The sequence below is a fragment of the Salmo salar genome, chromosome 13 (genome assembly GCF_965601325.2).
Source record: "Salmo salar chromosome 13, fSalSal1, whole genome shotgun sequence".
Lineage (NCBI taxonomy): Eukaryota > Metazoa > Chordata > Actinopteri > Salmoniformes > Salmonidae > Salmo > Salmo salar.
Genome location: NC_138303.1, coordinates 59,165,588 through 59,187,557, shown reverse-complemented (window position 1 = coordinate 59,187,557; position 21,970 = coordinate 59,165,588). Strand labels below are relative to the sequence as shown.

At 42.2% G+C, this 21,970-nt stretch overlaps 1 protein-coding gene across 1 annotated transcript; it reads right to left on the bottom strand.

The window, feature by feature from the left end:
- Positions 1-14,281: 14,281 nt before the first annotated feature.
- Positions 14,282-20,554, bottom strand: LOC106567494 (protein sprouty homolog 4). Its single transcript, XM_014136788.3, has 2 exons — positions 20,362-20,554; positions 14,282-18,247 (listed from the first exon to the last, which is right to left on the bottom strand). The coding sequence occupies exon 2, from the start codon at positions 18,213-18,215 to the stop codon at positions 17,259-17,261; it is 957 nt and encodes a 318-aa protein (XP_013992263.1). The 5' UTR covers positions 18,216-18,247; positions 20,362-20,554; the 3' UTR covers positions 14,282-17,258.
- Between the last annotated feature and the right edge of the window lie 1,416 nt (positions 20,555-21,970).

Genomic DNA, 21,970 nt, shown 5'->3' with positions numbered 1-21,970 from the left:
ACACCACATCCTACGCTAGGAGCCGCAGGAGCAGCAGCCTAGGCCAGGGAGGCACGCTGCCAGCCGCCCTCCGGCCAGCTCCAGACCAGGCCACCGCTCGCTCATACGCAACACACACCACCTACCCTACCCTACTCACATCCTGGATTTACAAACCTCTCTGTGTTCTCTGGAAACCAACCACCATCTCTCTCTCTGAGCCATGGTCACTCCCATCCTCAAACAGGACTGGGGGTATTTTTCAACATTTTATGTTATAAGCCTTTAGGAAGATTTGTCCTCATGGACCTAGTTACTGCACCCTAAATGGCACCCTATTCACACAGTGCACTACTTTTGACCAGGACCCACATGGCCCTTCGTATCCCTTACAAAAAAAGTTTTCACATGTGAAATGGCTGTATTCACACATTGAGCTTGAATTTCACACGTATTACAATTATAATTCATATGCTAACACCACCTTTTCATGTTAGGAGAATAACATGGTTTCACCTCAAATGTGAATTGCAGTTTCAACTTGTGAAAGATGTTTACACGTGAAAATCACATTTGCATTTGGGTCATTCCACCAATTTGGTGACATTTAAGAAATGTAACTTGGTAAAAGAAAACTTTGTATTTAGCCTAATTGTACATTATGTAACAAAGAGCACGTGTTAAACTTCATTAAAAAAATGAATTTCCTCATCTCAAAAGATTAAATAAAAACAAATACTATAGTAGTGCCTATTAAGTGCCAAATAAAGTAAGGGTTGACCATAACAGGGTTGATGATTTAATCTTAAATCAGCCAGAAATACTCTTTGTTGTGTGCAACAGGGAGTGGCAATTGAATGCAAGCTTCACAAAAAATCTATGGGTAACATGGTGGACGTGTTACGCTCGATCTGCTCAGTTTTCAACCACAAAACGCCAGAAAATTGCCAAAAAGAGAAGAACCAGCTCACCTGCTTTTACACTATGATTTGACTATTAGATGTTCAATGTATCTTTTGAAAAAATATTTTGAAATGAATCTTTTCACCATATTAAAACAAGAGTTCAGTTCACATAACAGGTTTGACCTTAAAATGAGGGATATGGTTTTTCTTTTTTTTTCTTAAAATGAGGGACAGACATAAATGAATCACTAATCACATGAAATAAATAATAATCTTCAGAAATGACTTTGTCAAAGCAACAAAATAACTACGGCTTTACAATGAGGGTGAAAACTTGCATACATTTTGGGGTTAAGTGTGTTAAAATGTCCTAGAAGTGACACCGGGTTGACACAGGGACATGTCAAAATGCTGAATTTTGGCACTTTATTCCTATCAAAACTCTGATTTATTGAATTCTCCATGTCATCTAAAGTGCCTTCAAAAAGTATTCATACCCCTTGAATTTTTCCACATTTTGTTGTGTTACACAGAATGAAAAATGTATTAAATTGTGATTTTTTTGGTCACTGGCCAACACCTCATAATGTCAAAGTGGGATTTCACCATGAGACCAATGGCGACTTTAAAACAGTTACATAGTTTAATGGCTATTACAACATTGTTGTTACTCCACAATACTAACCTAATTGACAGAGTGAAAAGAGAGAAGCCTATACAGAATACAAATATTCCAAAACATTCATTCTGTTTGCCACAAGGCACTAATGTAATACTGCAAAAAAACTTTTTTTCACTGAATACAAAGTGTTATGTTTGGGGCAAATCCAATACAACATGTTTCTACGTACCACTATCCATATTTTTAAGCATAGTGGTGTCTGCATCATGTTATGGGTATGCTTTTAATGGTTAAGGACTGGGTAATTTTTCACGGATAAAAAAGAAACACAATAGAGCTAAGCACAGGCAAAATCCAAGAGGAACATTTGGTTCAGTCTGCTTTCCACCAGACACTGGGAGTTGAATTCACATTTCAGCGGGATAATAACCTAAAACACAAGGACAATTCTACGCTGGAGTTGCTTACCAAGAAGACAGTGAATGTTCCTGTGTGGCAAAGTTACAGTTTTGACTTAAATCTACTTGAAAATGGATGGCAAGACCTGAAAATGGTTCTAGCAATGATCAACAACCAATTTGACAGAACTTGAATCCTTTTGAAAAGAACAATGGGCAAATATTGCCCAATCCAGGTGTTGAAAGCTTTTAGAGACTTACCCAGAAAGACACATAGCTGTAATCACTGCCAAAGCTGCTTCTACAAAGTGTTGACTCAGGAGAGTGAATACTTATGGAAATGAGATATTTCTGTATTTAATATTCAATACATTTGCAAACATTTCTAAAAACATGTTTTCACTTTATGGGGTATTGTGTGTAGATGGGTGCTGCTTTTTTACATTTTATTCAGGCTGTAACACAACAACATGTGGAATAAGTCAAGGGGTATGAATACTTTCTGAAGGCACTGTATATTAACATTGGCTTCTCCCGTGAGAGATGAGGGTTTAAATCTCACCAATCACAAGAGTACTCCAATAGAAATCCCTGATCACAATTATAGATGATGTCATGGCAAAGTTGGCTAGCAAAGCTCATGGGTAGGTATAACGGTTGTCTCGCTCCAAACTGTGCCTGTGCAGGCCGTCAAATCAAAGGCAATCCTTCAATATGAAGTTCTTTTTTACTCAAATTTAAATGAGTCAGTTTGTCACATTCACAAGGTTGGAGTAATAACATGTTCAACTATTTAAGACATTGGCTCGAATCTCGATTGTGCCTTTAAATTTCGAGAAAATTCACAACTAAGAAAGAATTTTACTCTTCTTTCATTGACTTCTCAAACACCAAACCCTGGTCTGTTTGGCAAGCGTTTTTGGGATGTTTTTTTTTTTTTACATTCAGGGTTCCTAAAATTCTAATCAAATAGCTAAATGATCCATGGTATGACCATCTTAAAACAATTACATATGTCAGCATATGTCAGCCCTAGGACCATGCCTCATGACTACCTGGCATGATAACTCCTTGCTGTCCCCAGTCCACCTGGCCGTGCTGCTGCTCCAGTTTCAACTGTTCTGCCTGTGGCTATGGAACCCTGACCTGTTCACCGGACATGCTACCTGTCCCGGACCTGCAGTTTTAAACTCTCTAGAGACAGCAGGAGCGGTAGAGATACTCTCAATGATCGGCTATGAAAAGCCAACTGACATTTACTCCTGAGGTGCTGACCTGTTGCACCCTCGACAACTACTTTGATTATTATTATTTGACCATGCTGGTCATTTATGAACATTTGAACATCTTGGCCATGTTCTGTTATAGTCTCCACCCGGCACAGCCAGAAGAGGACTGGCCACCCCTCATAGCCTGGTTCCTCTCTAGGTTTCTTCCTAGGTTTTGGCCTTTCTAGGGAGTTTTTCCTAGCCACCGTGCTTCTACACCTGCATTGCTTGCTGTTTGGGGTTTTAGGCTGGGTTTCTGTACAGCACTTTGAGATATAAGCTTATGTAAGAAGGACTATATAAATACATTTGATTTGATTTGATAACTCTCTCACTCTTGCTTTTCCTTCATTTTTTTATTTGTTCAAAACTCTTCAACTATTGTCTTTCTCTTTCTTTGAGTCAACTACTCACCACATTTTAGGAAATGAGTGCTAGCTAGCTATAGCTTATGCTTTCACTACTAGATTAATTCTCTGATCCTTTGATTGGGTGTACAACATGTCAGTTCATGCTTTAAGAGCTCTGATAGTTTGGAGGACGTCCTCCGGAAGTTGTCATAATTACTGTGTAAGTCTATGGAAGGGGGTGAGAACCATGAGTCTCCTAGGTTTTTTATTGAAGTCAATGTACCAAGAGGAGGAAACTAGCTGTCCTCCGGCTACACCATGGTGCTACCCTACAGAGTGATGTTGAGCCTACTGCAAAACAGTTTTTTGAACCAATTATTTGGTGACGTGAATATATTTAGTATAGTGTTTAGTATAAAACGGATACGTTTTTTTGTTTCACTATTTTTATTTTTATGAAATTCACTGAGGAGGTTGGTCCTCCCCTTCCTCCTCTGAGGAGCCTCCACTGATTGAGATGTTGAGCTGTTTTATATGACACACGCACACTCGCATGTACACACACACACACACACACACACACACACACACACACACACACACACACACACACACACACACCACACACACACACACACACACACACACACACACACACACACACACACACACACACAGACAGACACATAGAACGCCTCCTTATCCCCCGGCAGTAGACATCTCAGCCAACTGCAGAGCTCTATCTATCTAGGTGAGGAGGACAGACACAACAATGTTGACCATTCACCTCAGGAATCCTCCCCCTTTTGTGTCCTGTTCACAATGCAACCACAGCAGCCAGGCTACACCTCCTCAGACAGGTTTGGTAAAAAGAGGAAACACAATGGAGAGCAAGAAACATTAGTAGTGAAGACAATGTGGCTGAGGACCCATAGTACAGCTGCCAGCTGCCTGAGTAGAGGAGCCACTGAGGGCTGCATAAATAGCAGATCATATCTTCTGACTGGTTATCCTTCTGTTCATGGTCCTCGTATACAGGACCTCAGGGCAAACTGGAAAACCACCCTTCCCATACTCCCTCAGGGCCTAGAGAAAGCAGCTTCCTGAGTCTATGGCCTTGGAGTCTCTAGCCTACTACTATGGTAGATCTGCAGGGCAGCGGTACTGGAAGAAAGGTTAAATAAAAAACGGATTTGCATCATATAGCCAGGTACATACACTAAATTCCTTTATCCTTATGGAATGTACTGAGAGAGGACACGAGACTGACAATCACTAGACTGGTGTCATCACTCCCTTTTCCATGTTCCCAAACATGGGTTCAAAGTAGTTACCAACATAACGTAATGGAACTAACAACACCTGGGATCAACATGAGAAGAAGAAGTCAGTGAGAGTTGGACTGGGTGTGGGAGGGAGAGGAGAGAGGGGAGGAGAAGAGAGGAGACATGGAGAGGGAAGGTTTTGCAACAGTGTTCTCTGTGAGAAATAAATGTATGAAATGTTATTGCGGTTGTTTTGGCCGAGCTCCAGAGGAAGTGTTGGGCTTTGACAATGCGCTTACAAAGAATTCACTGCAGCTAAGTCCAAGTGGGCGTGTCAGCGCTGTGGGGTCGGAAGCCAAGTTTGGTTGGCTCTGGCCCCTCTGGCGCCTCGGGGGACTGCTGCGCTCTATGGAAGAGCTGTTATTCACGCAGCACAGAGAGTGCATAGGCCGGAGAATTGTGTGTGTTTTGAGTATCTGAATGAGTGTGTGTTTGTGTGTGTGCGTGCGCGTGTGGGTGCGTGCTTGTGTGTGTGCACTTGTGTGTGTGTGTGCTTGTGTCACAGAAATGCTCTTTTACACATGTCCTCCTCTCAGGCATAAGACATTCAAGTTGAAAGATTCATCCACATGACATATACAACAGAATCAGGTATTAAATTGTCAAACTACACAGTCTATTTATAATGGTGGTGGGTCGAAGAGTCTCATTGAGATTCCTGTCCCCTACCATTCACCTCAATTCACTTTTGTTACCATTCCTTGAGCCATTTAAAAGATGAAAAAAATCCAGTTTACTGAGCTACGACTTTGATCCACCAGTTAATAGGCTTTGTGTATGAATATGCTGCATGTCTTTGCACACAAACATTGACTGAAACGGTTGGCCTTCTTGGAAATAATGTTTTCCTTCTGCACAATGTAGTGAATGGAAGAAATCATATAATGGGAACAAGAGGACATATTTACAAGATGAAATGCTCTTGCAAGACACCAGTGCTATGCGTTTTACAACTGTCTGTGTTTTGAGCAGTGCAAATCCATTTGGAATGGGTGTTAGCAGAGTGGAAGCTCTGATACAGGGCGGCAATAAATGGCGATAAGAAGTGCTGGCCTGACCGGCCTCGGGAAAGGGGAAATGATGCAAGACAGTAGCTCTTTGTTTCAAGTTGCTGCTTGGCCAGATGCCACGGAGTTCGGATAATGAAGGAGTCTGGCTGGTGCACTCTGAAACTTTTGGCCAACTCTGAATTCCATCTCCCGTTCTCTCTATCTCTATCTCCCTCCAGCACAGCCCCCCCCCCCCCCCCCAGCGCTCTCGCCCCAATTTCCCTCCATTTTCTCTCCACAACTCGCTCCCCTATTTCCTCTCTCCCACTTGCAGTGTTGAAGTGTGTTTCTCTTGCGCTGAAGTCTTCCTGTCACACTTGGTTCGTTGGGCTCTGAATACCAGTAAAAGAATGGTGCAGGATGGCTTTCGCAATCTCCAGGTCTAAATGTCAAAGTTACATTTCCAAACAGCGTGCACTTGCCATTTCCTCCCATCTGAGCGTGCATTCTTGCAGACCTGCACATGTCCCGTAGGAAAACCCAGAATGATCTCTCCTCCAATTCCCTGACCTCACAAATCATTCAGAGGCACTTTGTTTGACACTCTCTCTCTCTAGTGCATGTCATTTGTATTCACTACTAGTAGAGAGTGGGAGAGAGAGGGGAGGAGGAGAGGGGAGGGGAGGGGAGGGGGAGGGAGAGAGGGGAATGAGTACTACACCAGATGTGGAAAGGACTTTTGCAATATGTCATCCAAACTGCAAGGGGACATTTACTTGAACCAAATCAACATGGATGAGTTTACTTGAGAAATGTGCAGACAGGTCTGTTCCAGTCACAGCACGAACTGACTGGCTGCACAAAATGGCTGCTGAACATGAGAAACACCAAGCAAAGAAAACAGCCCAAAAAAAGAGAAGGATCAACGGATGTTATGTGGCCAAAGTTGGACAGGGTGATCTGTTTTGACAGTCCAACTGTGTGTCTGCTGTGGCTGTGGCTTTCTCTCACTGTGACTTCCAGAAAGGTGTGGCCTTACAGTAGGGCACATGTGGCCTGAACAGAACAAAGTCCTCTATAGGTGGAGGACTGGTGACACACTTCTGTTGAAAGAAGGGCTTTGCTATCTACTAAGCTAACATATGGAATTATTTTAAGATGGTCATACCATGGATCATTAAGCTATTTGATTTTGAATTTTAGGACCTCTGTATGTAAAAAAAGACATATATATATATATATATATATATATAAAAAAATTATTTGATAAAATATAGAAATTCACTGAATAACACTTTCATAAATGGCAAAAAAGATAGTAAAAAATCTTAAGGAATAAGGTTTTATAGTTTCTCTCCTATATCTAGGAGATAAGAGAAAGCCCCGAAAATATCTATTTTTTTTTACCCCTTTCTTTTGTTGGCACAAAACTACCTCCATACTTCCATTTGTTTGTAAGGGTTATTTTCAGACGAGTCCAGTGACACTTGTGGGGGTAGAGCCAAACGGAGAACACCATCGTGTTCATGAGTCTCATCTTTCCATAGAGTGTCATAATAGTTAGTAAGCCAAACTGTTCGGACGCTACAGCTACAGACGTTTTCAGCTACAGACGTCTCCTGGTCTGACAAATAGTGCTGTAGCTCTGCCACTTTCCACTGCAGATGCGGAAGGCCGATAGCGGCTGGGATGGATTGAGTTCAAACTGAGAAATTTTGAAGGGAACATTTTTTTATAATGTTAATTAGATGACGCACAGGATTTGAAATGATTACCCAGACTACCTACATACGCACACACACACATAACACACACATGCATATGGACACAACACACAGAAATACATACAAACACACACGCACACATACACACACATTTTCACACTCATCATATGCTGCTGCTACTCTGTTCTTTATTTTACTCGTATTATTTTCTATCCTTGTGCCTAGTCACTTTACCCTGCTTTACCCCGCACACTGACTCGGTACAGGTACCTCCTGTATATAGCCTTGTTATTGTTATTCTTATTGTGTTACTTTTTATTAAAATTTTTTACTTTAGTCTATTTGGTAAATATTATCTTAACTCTTCTTGAACTGCACTGTTGGTTAAGGGCTTGTATTTGGCGCATAAAGTTAAATAAAGTTTGATTTGATGTACATACAGTGCATTCGGAAAGTATTCAGACCCCTTGACTTTTTCCTCATTTTCTTTCCGTTACAGCCTTATTCTAAAATGTATTAAATAAATAAAAATCCTCAGTAATCTACACACAATAGCCCATAATTACAAAGCAAAAACAGTTTGTTTTTTTTAAATTTGCAAATTTCTAAACAAAAAAACTAGCATTCAGACCCTTTGCTATGAGATTCGAAATTGGCATCAGGTGCATTCTGTTTTCATTGATCATCCTTTAGATGTTTCTACAACTTGATTGGAGTAAGATGGTGCCAACAGAGATGGTCGCCTCGCTTTGAGTCCTTACGAAACTATGCAGTATTTTGTTTTTTTTATGTATTATTTCTTACATTGTTACCCCAGGAAATCTTAAGTCTTATTACATACAGCCGGGAAGAACTATTGGATATAAGAGCGACGTCAACTTACCAATATTACGACCAGGAATACGACTTTTCCGAAACGGATCCTCTGTTTGGACCACTACCCAGGACAATTGATCTAATCCCAGAAGCCGACTCAAGACAACGGCGCCGCAGAAGGGGCAGACTGAGCGGCCTCCTGGTCAGGCTCCGTAGACGTGCACATCGCCCACCGCTCCCAAGTCTACTACTCACCAATGTCCAATCTCTTGACAACAAGGTAGATGAAATTCGAGCAAGGGTTGCCTTCCAGAGAGACATCAGAGATTGTAACATTCTCTGTTTCATGGAAACATGGCTTTCTCGGGATATGTTGTCGGAATCGGGTCAGCCACCGGGCTTCTCCATGCATCGCGCCGACAGAGATAAACACCTCTCTGGGAAGAGGAAGCGCGGGCGTGTATGCTTCATGATTAATGACTCATGGTGTAACCATAACAACATACAGGAACTCAAGTCTTTTTGTTTACCCGACCTAGAATTCCACAAATCAGATGCAGGCCATATTACCTTCCAAGAAATTTCTCATCAGTTATCATCACATCTGTGTACATTCCCCCTCAAGCAGACACCAAGATGGTCCTAAAGGAACTTCACTGAACTCTAAGTAAACTGGAAAGGATATATCCTGAGGCTGCATTTATTGTAGCTGGGGATTTATGATTTTTAGAAAGCAAATTTGAGAACAAGGCTACCTAAATTCTATCAGCATATTGATTGCACTACACGCGGGGGTAATACACTCGACCACTGCTACTCTAACTTCTGCGATGCATACAAAGCCCTCCCCCGCACTTCCTTCAGCAAATCTGACCATGACGCCATTTTGCTCCTACCATCTTATAGGCAGAAACTCAAACAGGATGTACCAGTGACTAGAACCATTCGTAGCTGGTCTGACCAATCGGAATCCACCCTTCAAGATTGTTTTTATCACGCGGACTGGGATATGTTCTGGTCAGCCTCAGAGAATAACATCAACCTATACGCTGACTCTGTAAGTGAATTTATAAGGAAGTGCATTAGAGATGTTGTACCCACTGTGACTATTAAAACCTACCCTAACCAGAAACCGTGGATGGATGGCGGCATTCGCGCAAAACTGAAAGTGCGAACCACCACATTTAACCATGGAAATAGGTCTGGGAATATGGCTGAATATAAACAGTGTAGTTATTCACTCCGCAAAGCAATCAAACAAGTGAAATGCCGGTACAGGGACAAAGTGGAGTCGCAACTCAATGGCTCAGACACGAGACGTATGTGGCAGGGTGTGCAGGAAATCACGGACAACAAAAAGAAAATCAGCCACTTCACGGACAACGACATCATGCTTCCAGACAAACTAAACACCTTCTTTTCCCGATTTGAGGATAATACAGTGCAACCGTCGTGGCACGCTAACAAGAACTGCACCCTCCCACTCCTTCTCAGCGGCTGACGTGAGTAAAACATTTAAACGTGTTAACCCTCGCAAGGCTGCTGACCCAGACGGCATCCCCAGCCGCGTCCTCAGAGCAGGCGCAGACTAGCTGGCTGGTGTGTTTACGGACATATTCAATCGCTCCCTATCCCAATCTGCTGTCCCCATATGCTTCAAGATGGCCACCATTGTTCCCGTACCCAAGAAGGCAAAGATAACTGAACTAAATGACTACCGCCCCATAGCATTCACTTCTGTCATCATGAAGTGCTTTGAGAGACTAATCAAGGACCATATCACCTCCATCTTACCGGCCACCCGAGACCCACTTCAGTTTGCACACCGCCCCAACAGGTCCACAGACAATGCAATCGCCATCACCCTGCACACTGCCCTATCCCATCTGGACAAGAGGAATACCTATGTAAGAATGCTGTTCATTGACTACAGCTCAGCATTCAACACCATAGTGCCCTCCAAGCTTATCATCAAGCTGGAGGCCCTGGGCCTCAACCCCGCCCTGTGCAATTGGGTCCTGGACTTTCTGACGGCCGCCCCCAGGTGGTGAAGGTAAGAAACAACATATCCACCTCGCTGACCCTCAACACTCGGACCCAACAAGGGTACATGCTCAGCCCCCTCCTGTACTCCCTGTTCACCCACGACTGCATGGCCATGCACGCCTCCAACTCAATCATTTGCAGACGACACAGTAGTGGGCTTGATTACCAACAACGACAAACAGCCTATAGGGAGAAGGTGAGGACACTCTGAGTGTGGTGTCAGGAAAACAACCTCTCACTCAACGTCAACAAAACAAAGGAGATGATTGTGGACTTCAGGAAACAGCAGAGGGAGCACCCCTCTATCCACATTGAAGGGACAGCAGTGGAGAAAGTGGAAAGTTTTAAGTTCCTCGGCGTACACATCAACGACAAACTGAAATGGTCCACCCACACAGACAGTGTGGTGAAGAAGGGGCAACAGCGCCTCTTCAACTTCAAGAGGCTGAAGGAATTTGGTTTGTCACCCAAAACCCTGATAAACTTTTACATATCCACAATCGAGAGATAGCAACATGTCATGCTGTATCACAGCCTGCTACGGCAACTGTTCCGCCCCTCAACTGCAAGGCTCTCTAGAGGGTGGTGCGGTCTGCGGGGGCAAACTACCTGCCCTCCATGACATATATAGCACCCAATGTCACAGGAAGGCAAAAAAGATCATCGAAGACAACAATCACCCGAGCCACTGCCTGTTCACACCGCTACCATCCAGAAGGTGAGGTCAGTACAGGTGCATCAAAGCTGGGACCGAGAGACTGAAGTACAGCTTCTATCTCAAGGCCATCAGACTGCTAAACAGCAATCACTAACTCAGAGGCTGCTGCCTGCATGGCTACATACATATACAATCACTGGCCACTTTAAATAATGCCACTTTAACAATGTTTACATATCTTACATCACTCATATCATATGTATATAATGTATTTTATACCATCTATTGCACCTTGCCTATGCCGCTCGGCCATCGCTCATCCATATATTTATATGTACATATTCTCATTCACCTCTTTTAGATTTGTGTGTATTAGGTAGATGTTGGGTAACTGTTAGATTGCTTGCTAGATTTTATTGCACTGTCGGAACCAGAAGCACAAGCATTTTGCTCCACTCGTATTAACATTTGCTAACCATGTGTATGTGAAAAATAAAATTGTATTTTATTTGAGTCCAGCTGTGGTAAATTCAATTGATTGGACATGATTTGGAAAGGCACACACCTGTCTACAGTATATAAGGTCCCACAGTTGACAGTGCATTTCAGAGCAAAGCCGTCGGGTCGAAGGAATTGTCTGTAGAGCTCCTAGACAGGATTGTGTCGAGGCACAGATCTGGGGACGGTTACCAAAACATTTCTGTAGCATTGAAGGTCCCCAAGAACACAGTGGCCTCCATCATTCTTAATGGAAGAAGTTTGGAACCACCAAGACTCTTTCTAGAGCTTCCCACCAAGCAAAACTAAGCAATCAGGTGAGAAGGGCCTTGGTCAGGAAGGTGACCAAGAACCCGATGGTCACTCTGACAGAGCTCCATAGTTCCTGTGAGGAGATGGGAGAAACTTCCAGAAGGACAACCATCTCTGCAGCACACCACCAATCAGGCCTTTATGGTAGAGTGACCAGACGGAAGCCACTCCTCAGTAAAAGGCACATGACAGCCCGCTTGGAGTTTGCCAAAAGGCACCTAAAGACTTTCAGACCATGAGAAACAGGGTTCTCTGGTCTGATGAAACCAAGATTGAACTATTTGACCTGAAGCGTCTCGTCTGGCGGAAACCTGGCACCATCTCTACGGTGAAGCATGGTGGAGGCAGCATCATGCTGTGGGGATGTTTATCTGAGGCAGGAACTGGGAGACTAGTAAGTATCGATGCAAAGATTACCGGAGCAAAGTACAGAGAGATCCTTGATGAAAACAACCTGACAGAACTTGATAGCATCTGCAGGGAAGAATGGGAGAATCTCTCCAAATACAGGTGTGCCAAGAAGACTCGAGGCTGTAATCGCTTGTGTGAAAAGACTTCTGTCAATGTGATATAAGTTTTTTTTTTATAAACGTGCAAACATTTCTAAAAACCTTTTTTTGCTTTGTCATTAGGGAGCTTTGAGTGTAGATTAATGAGGGAAAAAACTTTTAAATCAATTTTACAATAAAGCTGTAACGTAACAAAATGTGGAAAAAGTCAAGGGGTCTGAATACTTTCCGAATGCACTGTATTCAGACCCTTTACTCTGTACTTTGTTAGGCATCTTTGGCAGTGATTACAGCCTCGAGTCTTCTTGGGTATGACGCTACAAGCTTGGCACACCTGTATTTGTGGAGTTTCTCCCATTCTTCTCTGCAGATCCTCTTAAGGTCTGAATACTTTCTGAATGCACTGTATCGACCTCAAATACCCCATACACTGATCTGGTACTGGTACTCCCTGTATACAGCTTCATTCTTGTGTATTTTATTCCTCTTGTGTTGATATTTTTATTTCAATTCATATTTTTTAACACTGCATCATTGGGAAGGGCTTGTAAGCAAGCATTTCAAGATAAAGACTTCACCTGTTGTATTTGGCGCATGTGACAAATAAAATGTAGGAGAATTATACTATCAGAGTAAGGACAAACCAGAATAAAAGTTATAGGAACTGGTACTCTATTTGATGAAGTCGGCCATAACTGTTTGTTTATTTGTCATGTAACCCCCCTTTAACAGATATTTTCACAGCTTTGATCATAATGGAATTTAGGAAGTGCTGCACATGGGAGCCATCAGCAAGAAAGCACAGCCGTTCTAACCTGCAGGGTGAGAGAATATGCTGTGTGAAGGGGTGTGACGACCTTATTCTCAACATTGTGCACTGACCTTAAGCATGAAGCAGCACACTTCCTAACAGCTCAGCCAAGAAATACTAGGGTTAGCTAAGATAATAATACTGCCCCTACCAGTATTACGGTTTCACCCTCCTGTATGAGAGAGGTGGGTTTGTTCACTTTACTTGCTGCAATTTAAATGCCTGAGCTGATGATGTGGTGGAGGTGTGTGGTAGGGAAGGAGGGAGGGAGGGTAGCGCAGGGTGGGGAGATGACAGGCAGGCAGGTAAACAGGCAGGTTTGTCTCAGATCTCACCTGTTCTAACAGACAGGCCCCAGAGCCACAGGCTGCAGCGGAAGCCTCAGCTCAGCCAGGAGGGGAAGTCAACTCAGCTCCTCACTCATCTCTCCCAGGTGCTCACAGGTAACACTCAGGAAACAGGGCCCTGCCTCCCCTTGGGGGTGGGGGGGGGAGGGGGGGGGGGGGAAATCGGCAAAGGTCGGCCCAGGGGAAGGGGGCGGAGTGGAGGGAGATATTCCAGCCACGTACGGTGGTGTGCTTGTTGGGAGATAAGGAATGTTTCACATCTAGACATAAAATACCACCCCTTAATTATGCAGGCAGTCAGTGTTTGCACGCACAACTTGGAAGGATAATACCCTCTCATGTTGCTGTTTTTTCCAAATTGAGGAAAGGATTTGCTCAGCACGGTCTTTCCTACTTACAGTTACACACAACCAAGACCTTATCTTTGACTTTGATTGGAAATTTGACCAGGGCATGTTTCTGTCTGACTGAGGAAATATCTGAATTATTAGTCGTAAAATGTCATATTTTCTTGCAGAAAAATGTAGGGTCAAGCTGCTTATTCTGGCTTGAATTGGAGTGTGGCTTACTGCTCTTTTATACGAGAATAATACCATTTAAACTAAGAGGAAGGAAATTCAGAAAGTGGAAACATTCAAATGAAACAGTGACTACCACTAAATGTTTTGATTGAAAATTATTAACAGTTTTAATTTGGTCCTCTGAGAATGAGCAGGAAACAGCCTTTTTCCGACCCACGTTTTTATTCCGTAACTTCCAACCATAACTCCCCAGCTCCAAAATCAACAAAATGACAAACTAAGTCTAACTATGGAAACTGAACTCCTTTGTAGCGTTAAAACATAACCATCTTCCTCCAACCATGCGCATCTCTAAAAGACATGGCAGAAGGCCAGAGTATGGACTGATATGGTTCCCGTCTGTCTAAGAGTTCAGTTTGTGTATGATTCAAGTAGATGAATATCAGTAACAAGAGACAAAAACAGACACCACAACTTGTTTATATTTAACAATATATATTTCCAATGTCAATGTACATTCCGTTTCGACATAAGCTTTCTTCGAACAAAAGTTGGCATCTAAATAAATACTATATAAAATAGAACTTCAAAATAAATATATCTATAAAGGGAAAATGTTATATGTGAGAATTTTTCTTTTTGTTATATTTTAACAAAACAAAAGCTCTTTTTCAATCAACATTGACATGGCAAACGCAAAGAAATTGAATAGCAGAAGCCAGCAGTTTAAAAGGTTCTTTTGATTGAGTTGAAGAAAATTCTAGTGGCCACAGTGTACCACAAAATGGAGTTTAAGTCACAGCATTCTAACAGGGAAAAAAAGTTTAATCATTGAGTTGTCATGGTTGGTCATCATTCAATACCTTAACAGGCCAGCAAACACATGGCATAAACATAAAGCTAATGCAGTTTGGAGCTAAGGATTTTACCCTAGCCACAGTGAGAGACAGACATTTAAAAAAAAGCAGAAAAGCAAAAGACAACCACTATTAAACAAGATGGAATGGAATGTAGCTTGAGAGAGTTCTCTTTCCCTACCGGTGGTTTTGACAATTTATGCACAGCAGCTGTATTTATCAATCAAGCCAAGGGTATTTGTCGGACAACTTGGGAAGGGAAAAAAAGTTGCGACACTGAGCACAAAAAGGACTAAATGGGTTGATCCGGATAGGCCGAAATTGTATTCCTTCAGTTTCAGGGGCACTGAGGGACTGGGAATTAGCTTCGCCTCTCTCCTGCTAATTAGGCATGAATAGCATAAACAGAGGTATTTTTATTGCAGGGCACACTTTTCTAAGTCAAGTGCTTATGATAGAAATATGTCTTCCCCCCACCCTCTTCCCCTCAACTTCACCCCCAAAATATATATCTACATATCTCTATATATTTTGTACTGAATTCTAGTTATAATGTACCATGCAATTTTTCAAGGACATTTAAAACTCTTCTAAAGAACATGTGTCTTGAAACTATTTACAACAGCATGTCACCTGCATAGGTCTATTTCTATAACATATTGTCAACACATTTGCAATTTTTCCCTGGCTTTGCCAGCCACAAAATCATTCCCAATTTTGGCACCTTTCCTTGGATTGAATTGCAAACATTTGAAAGTAATATTGCCTTATACATTCAAGACTAAGAACAGTGTTTTTTCCTGTATGTTTTCTGCTTTGTGCAACAAGACAAGTACAAACATGAGAAGGTGACAGGTCCTAATGTTATTAGGGGACCTTAGAACCAACATGACAGAAATATGCCAAACTGAAGCAAACTGCAAAAAGGGCACCGTACCTTTAAGAACAATTGCCTTCTGACCATTTGGCAAGTGCATAACACATATGATCCCTTAGACAGCTAAACAAGCTATACTAAACTCCTTTTGGCAAAGTCATTGGAACTCCATGCAAGACACAAAAATAGATTGAGAAAATAAAGATCAAGAATATTTCTAACATAAGACAAACTACTTTTTTTTTGAGTAGTGGGGTATACAATGTGGACTCAAAGTAGTTCACAGAGTAATGCAAAATACATTAAGCCTTTATACTTAATACTGTGCTTTAGTCCATCATAAGAGGTTTGCTTCATCTAAAAAGGTTGTGCAAGTGGCAGATTGGATTTAACTAAGGCTGGCTAGATACGCTACAACTTCACTCTACCTCTCCCTCTTCCTGAAAACGCTATTTTCCACCCATTTCCTCTCAATCTTCCTAAATAATTCACCATTGCCCCTTTGCCCTTTTTAAACGGTTCTTCGCCTCTTGTGCAAAGTGAAGTCAACTGGGCTTTCAAGCAGTTTTGACGTGCTAGACCAAATTCTACTGATGAGGAACAATCCCTGAGGAGGTTTTTCGACAACACATCCACATCTAGCACTGGGGTTAAGCACTAAGTTACATCATGCAGCGCATGACATGCAATTTTTCTGAAGTGATTGGTAAAAGCTAGGTTAAAATCGATATTACGTTTCCCCTCAAGGAAATAGAAAGTGATCAAGTCAGGCAATCCTAAACACAGTTTTTCACTCACTTGTGGTATGACCTTACATATTGTACGAGCACACAAACAAGAATATAAAAAACAGACTATTGCTCCAAAGCCACATGACTACCTCTCACTTTGTCACCTTGACCTAAAAAGCTCAACATCAAGCTAGCAACAGGAAAGCTTGTGTGGGACTGAAACCTAAAGAATGTTCATATATAGGGGAGAGTAGGTGGTAGTTTCACTTGAAGTATCCTAAACTACCAAAAAGGAAAACCAACAGTTTGCAAAAAATAGAGGGAAACTGCTTTGGAACAGGCTTATTTTCTCAAACATATATCTTTATGTTAGGGGAAAAACAACTGGTGTCCAATTTGTCATGGAGTAGCTAGCTATCATGAAGCTATAAATTCAGAGCCGTATAGAGGGAGTATGACTTGTGCCTTCAGCCATTTTATAAAACAAAATCCACCAGTCTGTTACACTTATAAGGATGAGTTCTGAGGCAAGCAGTTGTCTAGGCCAACAGATCTAGCAGACAGACCTATTTTAACTTGTGTGGCATAACATCACTAGAACTGAGAAGGACAGGTGTGAACCCTTCTGTAAGTACCATAGTTTTTGGGAGGTCCTCCAGCAGGTGGGGGGATTGGTCTATCCAAAGGGTATTGATAAGGCAACAGCCAGTTAGTATCATGAGGACTGTTTCTCCTGGCCTCCAGCCTTGGCATCCATACTCTTACAGGCCTGCTGGGAGTTCTTGCAGCGGCAGCCCGGGCGGCTGGTTTTATCGTAGCACTTCTGTGACAGTTTGACACAGCCCATGGCGGGCAGGTAGCACATCATACAGGGCAGCACCAGGGACATGGCCGTCATGAAGGACCAGCGTGCGCAGCAGTTAGACTGTTGGCAGGAGCATGGACGGTCGGCGCAAGAGCCCTCATCGTCCTCATCCTCGGTGCAGTGGTAGAAAATGCCCTTGACCAGGCACATGCAGGTGGCCGAGTCCACCAGGCTCTGCACCGAACACAGGCACTCCTGGTTGCACACCCAGCAGGAAGGCAGGGTCCGGGGCAGGGTGCACTCTGTGCAGCGGCACTTACCACATGTCTCACACAGCAGCATGTGCTTCTTGTCCACCACCATGGCCCCCTGGGCAGCAGCCTTTAGGTCCAGAGGCTTGGAAGTGAGCACCTTGGGCTCGCAACAGGGGGTCCTGGTGGTGACTACTGTGGACCTGTGGTCCACCACGGGGGTAGGGGCTGCGTGGTCCAGCAGCCTCTGGTCTGACGAGGTGCTGCTGCTACTGCTGATGGAGCTGGGCCGCCCGCTGAAGGAGATCCAGGGATGTGTGGTGGCATCGTTGGGGTCGCAGCGTGCCAGCTTGGGGGCCCCTAGCAGTGGCTCGTGGGGCCCCCTTTTGGCAACCTTCTGGCTGGGGGGTTGCTGGGAGACCACAGCCGGACTGTCAATATAGTCATTCTCCATGTGAGAGGACTTCATCTGGTCGATGGGGAAGATGGTGAGCGGGTGCTGTAGCCTTCCATAGGGGACACTACTGTCCAGCAACGGCTGGGATATAATGAAGGAAGACACTCCAGGGATGTGGTGGGGAACCCTTGACTCCATCTGTGCAGTTGTGTCCCTCATACAGCAAACAGAGAGTTCAACATCTAGCAGTCCTGCAGAAACATAGAGATGACAGTCAGCCTCCTGGAATGGCTACCCTACTTACACAAACCCATATCTAACACGAGGCTCTCAGTCGGTGGTTGTACAAAATATGAGTCAGCATAAAATCTATATTCTCAACAATGACTCATAGCAGTAGATGGTACTGATGAAAGTTACATTCAGAGAACGTCCTATATCGGTTTACAACTAATATTCACAAGCACGCTATTTCAAATAAATTCTAATAATACATTGTTTTCGAATGCAATACAATCAACATTAATATGTAATTTACTCAATTCACATTCCACACTTTCTCATGAGAAAAAAATAACCACAAGGCCAAAATTAATTGGGAGACTTGTATGCAAAAATAATTACAACCTAGACCAAATTAGATTAAGACCAAGAGGGGCCCCATAGACCAGATTGAGACTAACACATGACTTTAAGTGATATAAATACATTCACCAAAGGACCAGTCATAGATTCAATAGATATTGCTTCTTTTTTTTTTAAAGATGATTGGTGAGAAGACATAAATCCATGTGCAATGTTGATTTTATTGCATTTGATCTGTGTTCATTTTGCCTTAAAAGGTTGTAAGTTATTCTTAATGTACTGATTGCATGAAGTAGGCCTTGGCTGTTTCACAGGGCTAGACAATGTGTGTAGTTAAAAAAAACGAACAATTATTCATGGTAGTAAAAACAAATAACAAATGTACCCATCTGATCTTCACAAAAGGCAGACACTGGTGTTTGGAGAGGATCTCTTTTGGTGCATGCAGACTACGGTTCCATATGACTACGAGCCAGTATGCAGAAACTAGACAACTAGAATGAGTAAGTAGACTAGACAATAACTACAACTATTTAACTTCCCAATAGATCTACAGGACAAAAACAGTTGCTACTCAGCAGTTACTCTATAGTAGCCACTACAATGTAGTGTGGTAGGTTACAGGTTGTTAGACATAAGGAAGTAGAAATGCATTAGATAATAAAAGAGTTGTTTGAAAATCGACCTATAGCCTATATGTCAAGAATGATGGAGTAGGCTATGTAGAGAAAATAACATGTATAGGGGAATTCTATCAACTTTATAATATTTCATATAGTGTTGACCAATACATCTCTCAATAGATTATTTCATTGAAATAATTATGTGATTGTCAGATCATTTGCCAGAGAAATAGTCACAGAACCTGAATATAGCCTAATTGTGACTATAATGCTGTGTCTCTCAGATCTGCAAAAACCAGTTTATGAAGAACAAACCTGAACAACTGAACAAACCTGTTGCGACATTGCTGGCAGGGGGACAAATGCTCCTGATCAAATGTAGGACCCTAGTGAATCCACAGAAGGTACAAGTGTCCCCCTCCCCTCAATGCGGGTGAATTGAGTGATCGTAATCGGAGGCGACGCGGCACCACAGTCGCTAGAAATATTAAATACATGTAAAATCGGATTAAATATTAATCGAGACACGATGATAGCATCATTCGACAAGTAACGTTAATTCACAATAATAGCCAAATCGCATACAGAACATAGGCTGTTTTTTTTTTACGCGCAAGTCGCTATTGATTTATAAAAGGAGGGTGGCCGTTTAGACCAAAACACTGCTTCATTTTATTGGACAAACGGTTTCTTTTAAAACGTTGAGTTATTTAAAGGAATAGATGACAAAACCACCTGACATATGCATATGATGTGCCAGCTCAAACGCTGCAGAGAAGCGTCACGCAAAGATCCTCAATAATGCGAATGGTGAGCAGTCCGTTAGTTATACCTTAGACTGTTTGTTTTTAAACACAACACCATTTCTCAGATGTGTATAAACGGCTTACAACCTAGCCTATCATAATGAACGATTATTCGTATTATTATTCATCTCTCGCCCACAACCTTGTAGGATCCATGGTTAAATATTGACAAAGTGTAAATACGGGAACAGCTTGTTGTAAAAGAGCAAGCTTTTTTTCAGCGCACACACATAAACCACAAAACTGAAGTAAACACAACAGTATTCTAATTTTTTCAACCAAAACGTGATGGGATACCCAAACCCGCCTAGCCTATGTCGAAAACGTCATAAATCCGAGAGAATAACTTACTTTTCCAGACTAGCAGCGCATTTCTCTGTTGAGCTTGACGACTGCATGTATATTCCAAAGATATTACTCCCAAGTAAAGAAAAAAGGCCAAGGCGAAAAATTATTAAACACTATCCACTCGATGCGTACTGCGGTCAGGACACTGGCTTTTTGATACGATGTTGCAACTACATGGGGAAATGGGTTTTTATGAATGGGAGGGTAAAGAACAAACTGCGCAGATGCATTGACCGATTTTTTTGTGAATGGGAGGGCAGAACGACTCAGGGCTCAAATGCAGGGGTTACATTTTTATGAATGGGAGGACTCCGAATTTCATTGCGCAAGCGTAATACCAAGATTTCATGAATGGAAGAATTGGGAGCTTTTCGTCACAAGGGCAATGTCATAGAGAATTAAATGAATGAGGCAGCTATGAGTCTCACACCATGCATTCACTCATTCATGTTTCCCAATGGGCCTTCGACCAGAAAGGGAACGCTAATTTACGAATATTTAACCTCATGTTAGGGCCATTGTGACCATTTTCAATTGTGTAATGGGAAATAACATTAGGAAAATAAATATTTGATGTATTTTCAACCAAGAAATTCAATATGATGAAGTTGAATCAACGTGGAAAACTGATTGATTTGCAAAAAAAACATACACGTAAGGGATTTTTGTCTTTTTTCACCGATCTTTTACCATAAATCCAATGACTGGGTGTCATTTTTGGTTGAATTCACGTTAGTTGACAACTCATCCAAATATCAATCAAAACTAGACATTTAACTGACGTCTGTGCCCAGTGGGATTTGTCATTATGTGGCACACTATTGTAGTGTAAAGAAGGTTACGTTTATTTTGTCGTTATTATAGAGTAGGCTATAGAAAATGCATCCACATTCCACACTAATGTATCTAAATATGTTCTCCAGAAAACACACAAGCATTAGCCTATGGAGAGCTGCGTAAACTGCGAATAAAATTCTATGCAGGAGAGCTTTGTTAGATCAAAGCTTGGCCCCAAATGTAAAACCTCTAAATTAATATGTTTGCTCAACCTAGATTGGGGCAAATCGGCTACTATATCGTATTATATCAATAACTTTAGGAGGCCTACATGTAGGCTACATTGTGGATCACAATTCAAAGGGCAGAACAACGACATTTTTAGATTGCTGTTGCTTAGCCTAGCTCTTGTGTTTATATTTATTTACATTTACGAATAAGGTCATTTTGCTTTCTCCATTTAGTGCAGTTGCAGTTTGAGTCGAGTCCTTGCGCAGTAAAAGGCCAGTTTATGACGCCAAACTGTGAAACGCAAACAGCATGAGGGCAGGCAGGATTCACAAAAGAACAGGATGTTGTTGATAAGGACCGAAACCACAATAAGGAAATTAGTGTGAATTTCCTTTTTAACATCCCACTGTCTGCCCTTCCCCCACGGATAGCAGCTTCCAGCTTGTGCCTGTAATGCTCTGTCAAAGGTTAATAGTCCACTACATTAGCACAGATTTCCATGACAACCTAACCAACCTAACCATCATTTTAACTGCCAAATTGTAATTGTTTGGGAGTGCTTGCTCAAGGGAAAATAAGCTGGCAATGGTTTGAATTTATTTAA